The sequence below is a fragment of the Danio rerio genome, chromosome 13, assembly GCF_049306965.1.
Source record: "Danio rerio strain Tuebingen ecotype United States chromosome 13, GRCz12tu, whole genome shotgun sequence".
In the NCBI taxonomy this organism is placed as follows: domain Eukaryota; kingdom Metazoa; phylum Chordata; class Actinopteri; order Cypriniformes; family Danionidae; genus Danio; species Danio rerio.
In genome coordinates, this window is record NC_133188.1 from 49,538,015 (window position 1) to 49,556,482 (window position 18,468).

General features: G+C 36.9%; 1 protein-coding gene and 1 long non-coding RNA gene across 2 annotated transcripts in view; both read left to right on the forward strand.

Annotated features, from left to right (window-relative positions):
• The window catches only part of LOC141377069 (uncharacterized), a 37,895-nt gene that overhangs the window by 15,251 nt on the left and 4,176 nt on the right, over positions 1 to 18,468 (forward strand). Inside the window, exon 3 of the long non-coding RNA XR_012388935.1 lies at positions 835 to 894. This is a non-coding gene — a long non-coding RNA (uncharacterized lncRNA). The remainder of the gene's footprint in view (positions 1 to 834; positions 895 to 18,468) is intronic.
• Positions 9,800 to 10,863, forward strand: olig4 (oligodendrocyte transcription factor 4). The gene is given in 1 exon segment (NM_199514.1): positions 9,800 to 10,863. A coding segment is annotated over 1 exon segment (735 nt). The 5' UTR covers positions 9,800 to 9,839; the 3' UTR covers positions 10,575 to 10,863.

Sequence of the window (18,468 nt, forward strand, 5' to 3'; positions counted from 1 at the left end):
AGCAAATTGAATGAACTGAAAAAGCCTCCCGAGATGAAGAAAGTAAGGCAGTGGTTTTTAAATCTTCATGTAGGATAGAAATTAATATTCTTTGTAATTTTTTAATTATTTATATTTATATCCTGTATATATCCTTATTATATATATATATATATATATATTCTTAAGATATTCTTAAGATATTATATATTTTTCATATGTAAAGATATTTGCGTATTGCTCATCTTGTGTGTAGTGTGTTAGCTAGGTGAACTTTGCGCCAGACAATAGACCGACTTTACAGTTTCTCAAAATAGCAACGCGCCAAAACATGCCTGCTTTTCTAGACCAGAACACCTATGGGCGCACATTTGAGCACAAATGCATTTGCTATTTAAACAGTGTGGCGCAACACCTTAGAATGACCCTTGTGCCGAGCTAAAAGTAGCAAAAGAGTATTGCGCTGCGCCTTGCGCCACATTGCGCCGGGTGTATGATAGGGCCCAATGACTTCAATCGAATTATGTGCTGTAACATGTCAATCGAATTATGTGCTGTAACATGTCAAACGGGATCATGAAAAAAAACATTCAAAAAGCAACTCATGTAAACACCTTAATCATATTATTGTCTTATCAGTAATCTAATTATTTGCCTTAATCTGAATGTCCATGTAAACAGTCATTGTCAATGATTATTGACAGATTAAAATGATTGCAGAAATATTATCCCCAGGAAAAACCATGACCTGTTCAATACTTATTTTCCCTGCTGTGTTTAACTTATTTGAGCTATTCCATGCAGTACAACAGATCTGAATAAGAATCTCATACACGTTTATCCTTTTCCCCTCAGCTTTTCTGCAAAGATTTGGACTCTTCTTCAGGATAAAAGCGGCGGATGGTGAATCTGCAGGTCTGTTTTCTTCTCCCCCTCTCTCTTGTTCTCTGGCCAATCATTCCCTGTCCTGCGCTCCCCTTTTCTCTTCTTTTCTCTTTTCTCTCTTCTAGTTTGGGCTGTAATTTATGAGGCCGCAGCAGCACGAATGAAATGAAGCTTTTACAACAGACGCCTGCTGACACACTTTTAGCCCCTCTCTCTCTGTTAGGGAAAGTTATTGGGCTTGTTAGTAACGCTCATAAAAAGCTCGGGGCCGTTCACACTGGGCTTGTCATGATGTAGTTTAGTTAATGGCATTGTTTCAGCAGGGTGAAGTTAATAAATCACTAACTCCTCAGTGAGCTGCACACCCACATTCACACACACACTCAAATAACTCATGCCTTTCCCCCCTACGGTTTTTGTTAAACTTTTAGTAAGGGTTTTGTGTTGCTTGATGCTTGATACTATTCACATTGTATTTTACTGAGTAGTTGTTAATTTTAAAGCACTTTAATAGGTTAATTATAATATAATATAATATAATATAATATAATATAATATAATATAATATAATATAATATAATATAATATAATATAATATAATATAATAAATATGATATAATGTAATATAACATAACATAATATATTAAAATATAATATATTAAAACGTAATATAACATAATAAATATAATATAATATGGCGGTTCATTCCACTGTGGCGACCCCGGATTAATAAAGGGACAAGAAAATGAATAAAGCTGAAAAGAAAATGAATAAATGAATGAAAATATAATATAATATAATATAATATAATATAATATAATATAATATAATATAATATAATATAATATAATATAATATAATATAATATAATATAATATAAGAATTTGAAATAGATATAAATAGATAAATATAAAAAATAATTAAATAATAAAATTTAAAAAAATATTAATTACAAAAAAATCTGTGTTAATTCGAATGCAAATATGAATAGTTAAATAAAAGTATAATAAGATATATAAAAATACTATTATAATTATTATACATAATAATAATAATAATAATAATAATAATAATAATAGTTGACGGGATGGCGCGGTAGGTAGTGCTATGGCCTCACAGAAAGAAGGTTGCTGGTTTGAACCTCGACTGGGTCAGTTGGCATTTCTGTGTGGAGTTTGCATGTTCTCTCCGTGTTTGCGTGGGTTTCTTCCAGGTGCTCCGGTTTCCCCCACAGTCCAAAGACATGCGCTATAGGTGAATTGGGTAGGCTAAATTGTCCGTGGTGTATGTTTGTGAATAAGAGTGTATGGTTGTTTTCCAGTGATAGGTTGCAGATGGAATGGCATCCGCTGCGTAAAACGTGCTGGATAAGTTGGTGGTTCATTCCGCTGTGGCGACCCCAGATTAATAAAGGGACCAAGGGACTTAAATCTTTTTGCAAATGCTTAAGGGGATAATTCACCCCAAAAATGACGTTTACCTAATCATTTACTTTCTCTCATGTTTTTTTTTTTACTTTTCATGAGTTTCTTTCTTCTATTAAACACAAAAGAAGACATTATGAAGAATGCTGGTGCTGACACTCATTGACTATAGTAGGAAATAAAAAAAAATTGTATGTAAATCAATGGGTGCCAGCAGCATTTAAAAGAAGATAGTAAATAATAGTAGAAGCATTTATTTTTGAGTCAACTATGACTTTGATTGTTTCCCAAAAAATGTAATCAATGATGTTTATACAACAATTATCACAATTGAGTTTAAACCTCATGGACTTTGAGTGTCTCTCATCTGCTTTGCCAGTATCAGAGTAATTTATTAAGCTGTATAACTGAATTGCTGATTATATGTGATTTGAATGTTCACTGAAAGTCTCAGTAAGCAGCATTGAGTCTGGATCTCAGCAGCTTAAGTTCTGTGTGGGTTTCTGTGTGTGTCTAATCCTCACTGATCTGTTGTGAACACACACATGCGCCGCTGATAATACTCTCGTTTTCTGCTCACCTGAACACTGACAATCTCCATCTCACACATACGCACACACACACGGGTCTTTAACAGCGGCTTAGGAAAGTCAAACACTTTAATTCCAAGTTAAAGACACACAGATGAGGCATAAAAGAGGCTGAGGAGTGAAGAGATACTCTTTCATCCATTCATGAGCTCCTCTTTCTCTCCGCCATCTTCTAGCTGTGTGGCCTGTGGAGAAAGTAAACACATGAATGACAATCAAGATCTTAAACACTCTCATGTATTCATAAGCACACACACTCACAGATGGACATTTGAACACTGGTTAAGATTGCAGGCTAGTTCACACTCAAATCTGTTATTGGTAACATCTGACTCATGCAAAAATCTTGAAAATATTTTATGGGCTCTTTTTTAACGATCTAGGTGCATAGTAGAGCTGTAATCGGGTCATAAAAGTTAGGCCCGATAGGGTCAGAGCCCGACAGAATTTAGCCCAAGCCCGTCAAGAACATTTTGATTGACAGCTTTTTAAAAGCCTGAACCCGTTTATCCCACATGGAAAGAACCTATATAAACATATATGTTTAACAGGTTTTGATATAGGTTTCTGATATATGTGACTTATTTAAAATTGGCCATTTTCCTATATTATATACAGTTGAAGTCAGAATTATTAGCCCCCCTGAATTATTAGCGCCCCTGTTTATTTTTTTCCCCAATTTCTGTTTAATGGAGGGAAGATTGTTTCAGCACATTTCTAAGCATAATAGTTTTAATAACTCATCTCTAATAACTGATTTATTTTATCTTTGCCATGATGACAGTAAATAATATTTTACTATATATTTTTAAAGCCACTTCTATACAGCCTAAAGTGACATTTAAAGGCTTAACTGGGTTAGTTAGGTTAATTAGACAGGTTAGGGTAATTAGGCAAGTTATTGTATTACGATGGATATCGTAAAAAATCTGGAAAAAAATAGCTTAAAGGGGCTTATAATTTTGTCTAAAATGGTTTTTAAAAAATAAATAACTGTTTTTTTTCTAGCCGAAGTAAAACAAATAAGACTTTCTCCAGAAGAAAAAATATTATCAGACATACTGTGAAAATTTCCTTGCTCTGTTTTACATCATTTGGGAAATATTTGAAAAGGAAGAAAAAAATCTCAAGGGGGCTAATAATTCTGACTTCAACTGTATATGCACATATATAGGTACATATATATTTACCTATATGTTAGTAAAATACAGCTACTAGACAACATTACACACACACACACACACATAAACACACATATTATGAAATTCTCGACATGCAAAAGTGTTCCTCCATATGTTTTCATATGTTGTTTACAAAACTTATCCTTCCACATAATTTGTAATGTACTCAGATGTAGTCAAAACATTCAGCTGCGGTTTGGGCTTCTACGCAAAAGTAGCTGCATGAAGGCTAAAGCTTTAAATAAAATTGGATTCATCAAGAAAAGCCCGACCCCTTCTATGTTTACAAACACAAGCGCTGCCGTTTATAGGTCATTTCTGTTTAATAATGTCAGAATTTACCGGTATTTTGGAATGGATGTGTGAATGCTCTTTTCCAGAAAACAGTGCTTTTTTATGAATTTACCAGTAAAGTCATTCAGGAAATTTTCAGGATGTTCACTGGTACCAGTGTGTGAAACGCTTCACAAGCGAGAAAACAGAGGATAAAGAATGAGCCTCCCCCATTCAGCCTCTTTACTTTCTCATTACTTTACTTTTACTCATAACTCCTTTACTTTTGTGAATAAGGAAACGGTGTTGTATTCACATATTTAATTCCGTTTGTTAAGCGCAAAGATTTGTTTCAAAACTGTTTCTAAGTTCAGTTCTAATTTTCAGCAAACTACACAACAATAATAACAAAGTATGGTCAAAAAAGTTATATCCAAACACATGTCCTATTCTTAAGGCTCATATGGTCCAAAACCTGACAGGTGGGCAAATCTAGGCTTGTTTTTATTAAAACAAATAAAAATAGGCGTATAATAAATGCTACTAATAATAATTTTAACATTATATAAATGCAAATTGTAATGATTAAAAGCCCCCCGAGGTGAAGAAGGCATGGAGGAAGTGGTTTTTATATTTATGTAAAAAATAATAATTTTTAGTAAGATTTGAATCCTTTATTTTTTTTCACATGTAAAGATATTTGTGTATTGCTGTACATCCTGTGTGTATTAAGCAATGTGTGAGCATTTAAACCAACATATGTTCGTAACTTATGTGCTCAGCACTGGACTTTAGAGCATCTTTTAGTTGGTCAATGACGCGGTTTATTTCAGTTCCTCAAAATACCAACGTGCCAACAATGCACCTTAACTCGCATCCTTTATACACCGCAACACCCATGAGTCCACAAAGTGGTGCAAATGGATTTGCAATTTAAATTACGTGTCGCAAAATGTAAAAATGACTGCTGCGCTGGTCTTAAAATAGCAAAAAATCATGCCATATATGTCTTGAGCCTTATTACGCAATGTGTATATTCGGCCCAATATCGCTTTTAAGGTCTGTTTAATTATACAACATGGTAAATATTTTGGGGTAAATACGTAAAGTAAAATTCTGTGAGTTATTATTCCCACTTATTATTAGTTTTTTTATTTATTTACATTATTTATTTATTTACTTTAAAAGGTTATTTACACCAAGCTGGATTTTCAGCATCATTACAGCTGTCTTCATAGTCACACAGTTCTTCAGAAAGCATTAGAATATTCTGATATATTATTATTTATTGTTATAATAAACTTTTATTTCATCATTATCAATGTTAGACACAAACAGATGTGCCGCTTCATATTGTTGTAGAAATGGATAACTTGTTTTAATGCATGAGCTCAAGCTTTTGAATGGCTGTGTACAGTATACTTGATGTTTAATCTGCAGTATTGTGTGTAATGAATGTGGGACTGACTGCTGGTAGATGTAGAGGATGTGTTGATGCTCTGCTCTCATTAGTGATGATGAACAGAGTTTCTTCATTCAGAGGTCTGCAGTTCCTCTGGATCTGAGCCCACAACATGCCAAAGCCCATATGTTGTTCACTCCAGACACACACATGCGTACACATACACATGTATGCAAACACATATGTACACAAACACAAGTGCACGCAAGCACAACCACAGGTACACACATGCACAAACAGAAACACACACATAAACACACAAACACACACACACACACACACACACACACACACACACACACACACACACACACACACACACACACACAAATAAACGCATGCACAAATACATACACACACACACACACACACACACACACACATATACACAAGCACACACGTACACATGCACAAACACACACAAGCACACACACAAATACACAAGCACACACACAAATACACGTGTACAAACACACACTCACATGCACAAACACAGAAGCACACATGCGTATGCACACACACACAAACACATGCACACATTTACACAAACACACACACACACACATACACACAAATACATTTGCACAAATACACACATGTAAGCGCACACACACACACACACACACACACACACATATGCACTCATATGCAGACACACACAGAAGCACACACACAAACGTACACGTACACACGCGCAAACACACACAAGCACACACACAAATACACATGCACAAACACAGAACCACGCATAAGTATGCACACACAGGCACACACACACAAACACATGTACACATTTACACAATCACACACATGCACAAACACACACACACACACACACACACACATACACACAAACAAATACACATATTGTATGCACAAATAGACACACAAGCATACATGCACATAAACACACACACAAACACAGAAGCATATGCACGTACTGTACACACACAAGCACGCACACAAACTCGCACACAAGCTCACACACATAAACACACAAACACACACACACACACTTACGCATACAAGCACTGACACATACACCAGACAAAACTGCATTTTTTAGAGTGTGTGTGTGTGTGTGCGTGCGTGTGTGTGTTTTAAAGTGTGTAATGGAGATGTTAATGATTGCTGTGAAGGCAGTGCAGGGTTTCTGTGTTCCTCCTCTGTCCTCCACAGGGGTGTTTTCACAGCCTCTTCACTCTCTATAGAGTCTAATGTCGGTGTCTTTAGTGCCAAGTTAAAGTGTATCCAGACTGCCTGTAAAACATCCTCCTCAAGTTTACACACCTCGCTGAGAAAGAGAATAATGTTAAGTCAACCCAAGAACACTTTACACTGAGGCCCCGTTTACACTAGTGCGTTTTAGTTTTAAAACGGCGTTTTAGAATGAAAACGATCCGCGTCCACACTCGCGTTTTACCCAGCGTTTCTGAACTGCTCTCCGTCCACACCAAAACGCTGAAAACGCACATCACGTGACCACACACACACTCTCAGGCAAGCGCTGTAGCCAATCTACCCAGATGAGAGCTCTGCTAGTCGGACTTCTCATCAAGCATCTCCCGCTGGATCTAACCTCACTATATTTATTAAACGGAATATTTCTTTCATCTTGTTGTCTTTATTTAACGACATATTCATTGGACATTGGAATCTATTACTTGTTCTCAGGTAACGTGTTTTGGCTAAGCGCAAAGATAAGTTAATGATTAATGTAAGCACGTATATTCTGTACATTGACTGATCGCTTGCCTTTATTTCCTATAATGTATAAACTTATTGTATGTTATACTTTTATAATGGCCATTATCGATTAAAACTGATATTCAGCAAAGAGAGGGTGTGTTTCGTATTTTCACTGAAATTGAAAGGAGGCAGTTGTTATCGGCTCCGTTTTGTTATAAATATGCACACAGTGAAGATGATGCTCATATGTGCAGCACGGCGCCTCAACATTTCTGCTGTCTGTTTAGTTGTTAATATTAAAATGAAAATAGGCAGTTCCTTATATCATGTTTACATTTTATTGTTGAGAAAGTAAAACAACGTAGCCAGGGTGATGTGAATGAAGTTATAAAGTACACTGTTCCCTGTGAAGATTTACCCGTGTCCTCGGTATAGTCTGTTTTCCATATCAAACTGAGAAGAAGAGATGCAGCCTTGATCAAACTTGCGAAGTTTTAACTTACACGGAGAAGATGCAGGACTGAACTGTGCGTGTTAGGCTACTTAATATTCAGGAAAAGCCCCAATCAGAGAGGCGAATGTCTGCAGCCCCGCCTCCGTTTTTAGATGTCTCCGTTTTCCATCATCCACACTGAGACGGAGCAGCTGCGTTTTAGAATGAAAACGGCCTCTCCAGCGTTTTCGAAACGCTCCGTTTTCGGCGCTCGAGAACTCCGGCGTAGTGTGGACGGATGGCGTAACCGTAGCAAAACTTATGCGTTTTCAAACTAAAACGCATTAGTGTAAACGGGGCCTGAGTTTACTCTGGGAAACAATAGTCAAAGTCATCATTAACTAACAATTTACTCTTTTAAGTTTTTTTTATATCACACTCTAAAAAATACTGGAGTGTTGAGCCCAATGTTGGGTCAAATATAAGTAAACCTAACCGTAGGGTTAAAAAAGGGACATTAAATTAAAAATTAATCCAAGATTGGTCCACTTTTGACCCAACAAGTCCATTTTTGACCCAACTCTGGGTTTCAAAAATGCATTTGTTAAAATCAAAGATGTATGTGTTAACATTAGGTAATAGGCTGCAATGTAACAGTTTAATTTTAATAAATAAAGCATGTTCTAATATTATAAAAAAAATCTATGTACATATTTAAATTATATATATATATATCTCACTTTGATATAAGGTCTGACTTTGCTTAGACAAAAGTCTCATTACTTAACAGAAATAATGTCCAGTATAGAATATAAAGTCATGCTGCAGTGGAAACAGAATGAATATTGTGTCTGACTGCCATGAGCTTGGAGGACTGCATCCATACATCTCTGCAATGACTTTATTAAATAATAAGCTATTATTTGTTGCTCTTACAACTGGGATCGACGACAAGACTTTTGTCAGGTAAAATTATATAAAAAAAACATATATTAATATCTAATCATTTATTTTATCAATATAATTTAGTTTTAAATTATCAAATTATTACAATTTAACACATTTCTAAAGCATTTTACTAATAAATAAATCTATCTATCTATCTATCTATCTATCTATCTATCTATCTATCTATCTATCTATCTATCTATCTATCTATCTATCTATCTACATACATAGATACATATTGTGGCTGGAAGGGCATCCGCTGTGTAAAAACGTAGTGGATATGTTAGCGGTTCATTCCGCTGTGGCGACCCCCGATTAATAAAGGGACTAAGCCAAAAAGAAAATGAATCAATGAATGAATACTGTAATATTAATAATATTAATAATTAACTGTTTTGAAGTAGTTCATAAACCTTTATAAAGCATTCTCAAGAAAAACAAATCCCATCACTAATCTGTTAACACATTTAAATTCGACCACATTAAAACTCTAACCACTATTTTTTTTTGTATTCCTTAATATTAATTCATTTTAGAAAATCTAAATAATCTATAAATTAATGCTTTAATGGGATTACCAGTTGTTAAGCTGTCTCAAACCATTTTAACACATTCCCAAAACAAAAAAATCCCAATCGTGAGCTGTTACTTACATTTAGACCCCATTAAAACTCTAGCAACTATTACAAACACAATTTCCAGTTGTTTTTGCACATATGTGTGCCTACTAGCTGTTGTGGGGTGTGTGTGTGTGTGTTTTGTGGAGGCGTGTGTATTCACTTTTGTGGCCCATGAAGGGGTGTGTGGGGGTGAAAGTGTGTCCCCTCTGCCATTGGCTCTAGGCCTAATGTCACATTATGCATCTCATTGTGTCTTTGTGATGCTGAGCAGTATAAATACAGCCCTCTCAGCCGTTCACACACTCATTCCTGATCCCTCACTTCAAGCGGATTGTTTCTGAGAAGACTTTCAAAGATGGATTCAGACGCGAGCTCCACGTGCAGTCGCTCCTCCTCGCCAGATCTCACAGTGGACTCTGGCTTTTTTTCCAACAAGATGTTCCAGGCCTATGGGGAAACGGTGCAGCAGAAGTCTGAAAAAGGGTTGCAAAACGCCGGGAAGACTCGCACTCGGGCTGATCTTTCCAAAGACGACCTGCAAGATCTACGCTTGAAGGTGAACAGCCGTGAGCGCAAACGAATGCACGACCTCAACCAGGCTATGGATGGGCTCCGAGAGGTCATGCCGTATGCTCAGGGACCCTCCGTACGCAAGCTGTCCAAAATCTCCACCCTGCTGCTCGCCAGAAACTACATCCTCATGCTGTCCAGCTCTCTGGAGGAGATGAAGAAGCTAGTGGGTGATGTGTATGGAGCAAACGCTCAGAGTCACTCCGCAAGACGGGTTTTACCACCAACTTCGGCTGCTCCAGCTACACAGTTACCGCTGCTTTCATTGGCCCCATCACTGCATCCTTTAGTGGGCAGCACCTCTGCTGTGTCCCACACCACCACAAATGGAGCTCAAACTCCTCATTCTCCACCCTCCACCGGCTATCTGGGTTTTCCTGCTCTTCCTACTCTTCTAAAAGACCCTCTTCATCTTTCTGGTGGCTACAGGCATTTCCCAGGCATGCCGTGCCCTTGTTCTTTGTGCCAGCCTCTCCCTGCATCCACAGCCAGCCTGCACAGCCTCTCCATGGGCAAATGATTCAGGCGAGGCCCAGGCTTCAGGCCTAAGTAGGCCGAAGTTAAATTTCAGACTCTAAAATCATCCAGATGTATTTCTAGATGTTGTGTATACACTGTAAATGTTCTGTACAGAATTCTTCTCATACAATCTGCTGCTATTTTTATACTGAGGAATGTTTTGTAACTTTTTTATGTTGAATAGTTTGCTGTTTGAACATATTTACTTGCTTTTATGTTCTTTGTAGCAAAAATGGCAATGGAAAGAAATGTATAGTTTTGTTGTTTAAATTAAACATCTATTATTATAACTTCCTGTTGTTGTTGTTGTTTTGCTGTCTTCATTTGATCTGTCATTTGATCATAAAAAGTGGCTTTTCACAAGACTGTTATTACGCGTTTAATTAGCGGTCATCATAATCTTAAATCCTTGAACGTTTTTAATATTTAGATTTAAAAAAAAAATATATGAACATTTATATGCAAATATGAATGTATTGTATCATCTTTGAGTCCAAAAAAAATTACCACTTAATGCAGCATCTAAGGGGCTCAGAGTAATCAGTCTCACACACTATTTTTCCCTTTTCTGAAAGTCTCTTCCGCTAGACTGAGAAACTTGGAAATCTGAAGAGTGTTTATTCAAGCTCAAACCAGTTTTGATACAGCTACTGTCGCAATGCTTTACAATGAGGTTTCATTGGAATTTGCTTTAGCAAATATGAACTGCACTAAAAATGATATATTTATACGGTATTTATTATCAAAATGTGTTTCTAAATATGTATTTTATAGTTATAATAATGGTAAAATATAATACTCACAACTTACTACGTCATGTAATTTTTTTTAAATAGAATATTAATTAAAATAATAATAATAATAATAATAATAATAATAATAATAATAATAATAATAATAGAAAACAAAATAATAAAATATATGTAATATTTTAGATTAAGCAATTCAATACTTTCATTATTCACTTGGTTTCTTTGGAAATAATTAAATAATTCAGATTTGCCCCAAAAGTAAACATTATTTTTAGATAGATAGATAGATAGATAGATAGATAGATAGATAGATAGATAGATAGATATATAGATAGATAGATAGATAGATAGATAGATAGATAGATAGATAGATAGATGTTGTCTCAACACAATTCGAATAAGTTAACTTAAAAAATGTAATTGGATTGAACATAAAACAATTTAGTTGTCCCCCAAAAATATCAAGAGTTGTGTTGCTTCAGCTCATTCTAAATAAGTAGTTTGAACAAGCAGCAAAAATCTAGAAATATTCATAAAATAGATATCGATAAAATATAGACAGACAGACAGACAGATAAAACAAATGTAAATAATGCAAACATACAACCTAGTAAAGTAAATAAATCTAATGCAAGTAGACTGACTGAAATAATGAGGTGCTCAAACACCAGCTGCTCATCTGTTCTGAGATCAAGTGTCAGCACTTATACGCGTCAGTGTGTTTTGTGATATATATGAATATAAAATGAGTCCATATGCTTTCATCCCACACCATTTACGCAATATTGCTCACTCCGTGTTTATGTTTTTAGCATATGCTAACAAACACAGCCACAGCTTCAGCGCGTGATAAACCGCCGCCGTTGGACTGAACCATCTGTACCGAGACTAGTTAATGTATGAAGAAGAAAGAGGGCCAGACCTCGCGGAGCCCGGGGCCTTCTCTTAGCCATCAATCAGAGGGACGGAGACGCAAGCTGTCGCCAGGTTGGCGCGTCAGCATTGTGCAGCACACGCAGGGGACAGCCAGCGATTCTTTTCATGTTCCTGCACGAAGATTTGTCACTGTCCAATAAAGCTGTGATCATATTCAGGCCGTCCTCACTGGGAGCCGTTTGCATGAGGGGCTCTGACAGCTGTGCGCACCATCATTTGTTAACCGGGGAGGACGTTTGATGATGTTTCTGAGTTTATGATATGAGCGATGGTTGGAGGTGAAGGTGTGGAATAAAGGGCTCAATGGAAATGAAGCAGGGTTCAAGTGAGCTTGATGTTTAGATGGGCGGCGTGCTTTTTCCCCCGCAGTCCAAAGACGTGCACTATAGGTGAATTGAACGAGTGCGTGTGAATGTGAGAATGTATGGGTGTTTCCCAGTACTTGGTTGCTGCTGTATCAAATATGTTGAGACCGCTCCTTTAACAGACATTTAACTGATATAAGAAACTTTGCATGTACATGTCAACTTACACTAACCCCAACCCCAGCCTAACAGTCTACTTCTAATCTAATGAGAAGTAGTTAATATGTAGATGCAATATAACAAACGCACTATCAAAATAAAGTGTGGCCAAAATGGTTATTTGTTTGTAAAGAGAATCTGCTCTATCAATTATCTGAGAAAACATTCTCACAAACAAATGAGACAAATAAAGCTGCAATAGAAGAATATTATAAGCATAAGATTTTCAAGTCTTAAAGAACATCAAACTTTAGGTAATGCATGTAAATCTCACATCCTTTTGAACATTTTTTCAGATTCAATAGACTCACTTAATCCAAATGTGTGTATAATGTGAACTGTTGGCCTAAAATCGTTTTATCCAATGGTTGGGTTTGTCTATATTTTACCCAAATTTAGATTGAAACAGCCCAACATTTGTGTGTGTGTGTATTAGGGATGGGCGATACCACAATTTTTAAATTTTTAATATATATATTTTTTATATATAGGGGTTTTCACCTTTATTGGGATAGGACAGTGGAGATTATACAGACAGGAAAGTATGGGGAGCAGAGATATGGGAAGGATCGGCAAAGGACCTCAAGCCGGGAATCAAACTCGGGTCGCCGTGTGCACCTTGGTGCTTTATGTCGACGCACTAACCTCTAGGCCAGGCGTGTCAAACTCAATTCCTGGAGGGCCGAAGCCCTGCACAGTTTAGTTCCAACCCTGCTCCAACACACTTATCTGTAGGTTTTAAACAAGCCTGAAGGACTCAATAAGTTTAATCAGGTGTGTTTAATTAGGGTTGGAACTAAACTGTGCAGAGCTGCGGCCCTTTTGGAACTGAGTTTGACACCTGTGCTCTAGGCTATTGGCTCCGACGATACCACACTTTTTAAATTCGATACAATACCGATAGTTTTTGTTTAAAATTTTACAATATCGATATAGATACCACTTATTATTTAAAATGTTAATGTAATTTTTCTAAACAATGTTAATAAAAAAAATCATTACATGTAAACATTCATACACGCACACACGACCATATTGCATATACACACTGCATGCACACACATACTGTATATACACACTGCTCAGATACACACATATTTATTCACCTAATGGTAATGAGAGAGAAAGAGACAGCAGATTTATTTTTCAGATTTTTTATTTTATTTATTTATTTATTTTTATTTGTATTTAACTATTATTATACTATATATTAAAATACTATACTATTATTTGCTGTTTATTGTTTATATATATGCACACACACACACACACATACACACACACACACACACAAATACATTTGCACAAATACACACATGTAAACACACACACAAATGCACACATATGCATAAACACATACACACACAAACAAATACACACATACTGTATGCACAAATAGACACACAAACAAATACACACATACTGTATGCACAAATAGACACACAAACAAATACACACATACTGTATGCACAAATAGACACACAAACAAATACACACATACTGTATGCACAAATAGACACACAAGCATACATACACAAACACAGAAGCACACACATATACTGTACACACAAAAGCATACACACAAGCATGCACATATAAACACACTAAGACACACCTACGCATACAAGCACTCACATATGCACCAGACAAAACAGCATTTTTTTAGAGAGAGAGAGTGTGTGTGTGTTCTTTTTAATGTAAATTTTATAAATGTTTTGGCAAAAAATTTGTAACATTTGCCATGCCAATAAAGCAATTATTGAATTGGGTCAGGGTTAGGAACTGCGTTACCTCTCTGCCATCGTGTCATTCCGTAATGCAGAAGTGTGTGACTTGTGTGTGTTGAGTACGTAAGTTATCTGAAAGGCACATTATCGCTCGCGTGACGTTCTATCGCAGATTGATTGGTGTAACGTCTTGTATACAAAGCATCACAGCGCTAAAGCATTTAGTTATGCAGAAATTATTAAAATATAATCAAAATAGCGATACTTTTAAAAAATATCGATACCAAATTAGAAGCTTCTATGTATCGATATATCGATACTCGAGCATTGATTTGCACATCCCTAGTGTGTGTATAAAATTAAATACAGCTGATAGGATGTGAGAAAAGGTCTTGTTTTTTTTGTTTTGTTATACGCTGTTCACACATTGGCAATAAAAAAAGAGAGCAATACATGGACGTAGAGTGCCAAATTAACAGTTTTTAATATTTTTATAGTTATTTATGCTTTTGAATTGCATTACGGGAGCTTGATCTTTCGTTCAACAACTTTCGATATTAAAAACTTTGAAAAAAGTGACTTTTGTTTTCTTTTTTAAATAGTTCTAAGTAATTTATTGTCTTGGTTGGTGTTTTAAATTATGGTATAAAACCTGGTATTTCTCTGCCAGTACTTTTTCAGTTTTTTATCAACTTAATAGTCTATATACCGTTGAAGTCAGAATTATTAGCCTCCCTGTATATTTTTCCCCCAATTTCTGTTTATTGTAAATACAATTTTTTTTCCAGCACTTTTTTAAACATAAATAGTTTTATTATCTCATTTCTAATTACTGATTTATTTTAACTTTGACTAGATATTCAGCTTAAAGTGATATTTAAAGACTTGGTTTGTTCTGTAGACAATAGAAAAAAACAAATATTGCATAAGGGGCAAATAAATTTGACCTTAAAATGGTTGAAAAAATAAAAACTGATTTAATTATAGTCGAAATAAACAACCCAGGCTCATTCTGAAAACGTAGTCCCGTGGACGTTTCTGGAGACCGCAAAATACGTTCTAGGAGGAGAGGGGTCTGGATGCAGACCTGGTGTAGTGCAATCTGAGCTGCATCCAATGCTTTTAAATGGGCTCACCTAACCCCACCCCTAACCCTATCCGTCACAGTCACTCGCTCCATTGAGTGCATTGTGTCTGACATTGATGCAATCTCAGCTTGCATCATAAAGGCTGTATCAAGATATTATTGCCCAGGAGATACATATTTTTGGCGTTTTTGATTTCGCAAATCAACGAGAGACTGTCTGCGCTTTTTTGTATCTCAAATGTCTCTCACGAGTGCTGTTCGCACCCGTGCTGTTCTCACGTAAACCCACCAGAGGCTGCTGTCAAATGACCGCCTGTCTGACTGACTGATTGACTGTGCGATCGGCCACTCGACTGACCCACCCTTCTCCCTCCCTAAACCCAACCAATTTTACAGATTGACCCGCCTACCTGCTTACTCCCATAAACCCAACCAACATTTTACAAACGGCCTCCAGAAAACAACACATTACCACATTCTTACCCTATTATAAATTTGACTCGAACCCAGTTGTCATCGTCATCGTCAACTCCTCTCTGCATCTGAAGTTTGCCCACGTACACAACGAGCTAACTGGACAAACTGGTTGCGCAGGCAAGCCCTCTAAGGAGGTAAGTGGTCAGCCGGTAAGCATGAAAAGGAACGACATCATACCGCCCCGTAGTGTTTGCTAAAAAATTAAATGCAGCCATCTGTACCTCCGGCTACAAAATTCGCGGTCTCCAGAAACGTCCACGGGACAACGTTTTCAGATTGAGCCTGTGTTGGAAATAAAACATATAAAGCTTTCTCCAGAAGAAAAAATATTATGGGAAATAATGTGAAAATTTTCCCAGAGATGGGTTGCGGCTGGATGGGCATCCGCTGCGTAAAAACTTGCAGGATAAGTTGGCGGTTCATTCCGCTGTGGCGAACCCGGATTAATAAAGGGACTAAGCCGACAAGAAAATGAACGAATAATGTGAAAAATTCCTTGCTCTGTTAAAAATAATTTGCGAAAAAATAAAATAAAATAAATAAATATATATATATATATATATATATATATATATATATATATATATATATATATATATATATATATATAAATGGGACAAATAATTGTGACAACAATTGTTTATTTTATTTCTTATACAGTAAATTGTTTCAAACTTCTAAAATGTCAATAAAAGTCACTTTGTTTAGCTGTAGAGTTGACTTTTCAACATCAAAAGTCAACAAAGGATTCAACATCCCATAGTGCAATTCATAATCATAAATAAACTGAAAATACACACACAAAACAACTATTAACATATATAGTGTATCACCTAAGAATCCTATTAGCAGACTCTAAAAAATGTTGTGGTCAATTAATCATGACAACATATATTTTTTGTTCATTGTAACTTACTAAACTACGTTAATCATGGTCTAACATAATTTTATAAGCTGTTTTATAGCTGTTTTAAGTCAGTTTAACATAACATAAGTTCAACAAACTCATAAGGTTAATTTGATTCAGCTTAATTTAAGGCAACCAAGATTTTTTACATTGCAGGAGCGTTCAGCATTCAGAACACAGCTAACATCACTTTTTGAACTTGAAATCTTCATTGGCGAAAAATCCTTTTATCCACACACACACACACACACACACACACACACACACACACACACACACACACACACACACACACACACACACACACACAGACACACAGACACACACACATACACACACACAGTTTGAGACTGTATTTCTCAAGAGCTAAATCGAGCGTGCAAAATACACATTTCTCCTCACAGGAATCCCGGGCCGACAAGCCAAAGATCAGAGGCGAGATGAAGAGATGCATCTCCTCTTGTCCTCTACTCTCCTCCCTCTCTCTCTCAGTCTGAATGAAGGAAGACAAAAGCACTCGCTCCGAGCACAAAGAAGAGGGCGCAGGGGGTCGGCCCATAACACAGACCCCTCTTTTTTGTGTGTGTTTTCTTCTCCCGCTCGGCCTGCAGAGGGCCCTGACACTCCAGCGCCAACACAAAGGCGCTTAGCTCCTTATTTATGGGGCCATTGACAGCGCTAAAGAGCTGCTGTCAGGGGCCTGCACGCAGTCAGCTGGTGAACGTCCCAGCGGGGGGAAGCAGCTGCCGTCCTGCCCAGAGAAGAAGCTCCCTCAGCGGGTGCCCGTGTCCCTGTGGCCCCCCTTGAGCCGGGACCCCCTCCTCTATGGGTCCCATACAGGCACAGGTGGGTTTGGGAAGCCGAACACATTGTGGGGATTAGTGGAGCTGCCGCTCGGCCTGCTGCACGCCGATAATTAGACACATTGACTTGTGCAAAGCTGGTGTTTCCTGATTGGGGGCAGATGGTGATGGTCCACAGAGAGACAACAGCGGGACGTGTATCTCTATGTGCGAAAAGCTGGTTAGAGATGGCAACATTTGGAATAATCTTCACATACTGTATTATATACTAGACGATAACCAGTTTGAAGGTTTACCACGGTTTGTAAAAGTCAAGGTTTTGATACCGCTAAAGTTTTCTGTTATACCGTTCACACGGTGAGATTTTTCTACGATATATGTAACTATTATATTTAGCTTTTAATTCCACACAATTACTTAATGTTGTCTTTTTGTAGTGGGTCGTTATTGGCGTTAACGTGCTGCAATAATGCTCTTATAACGCTCTTACGACTCTTATCGGGGGATAAAAAAAACATCAGCGTTAATCTAATCTCAAAGTTTGGTTGGGAGCTGGGTCTATTCTACGCAAGCTATGATGACTTTCACCTTGATAAAAAAATGCCCATCTGACAAAAAAATGCCCTTCTGAATCAAATCAGCAAGATGCCCTTCTGGATCCTTCACTTACTTCGAGAACACC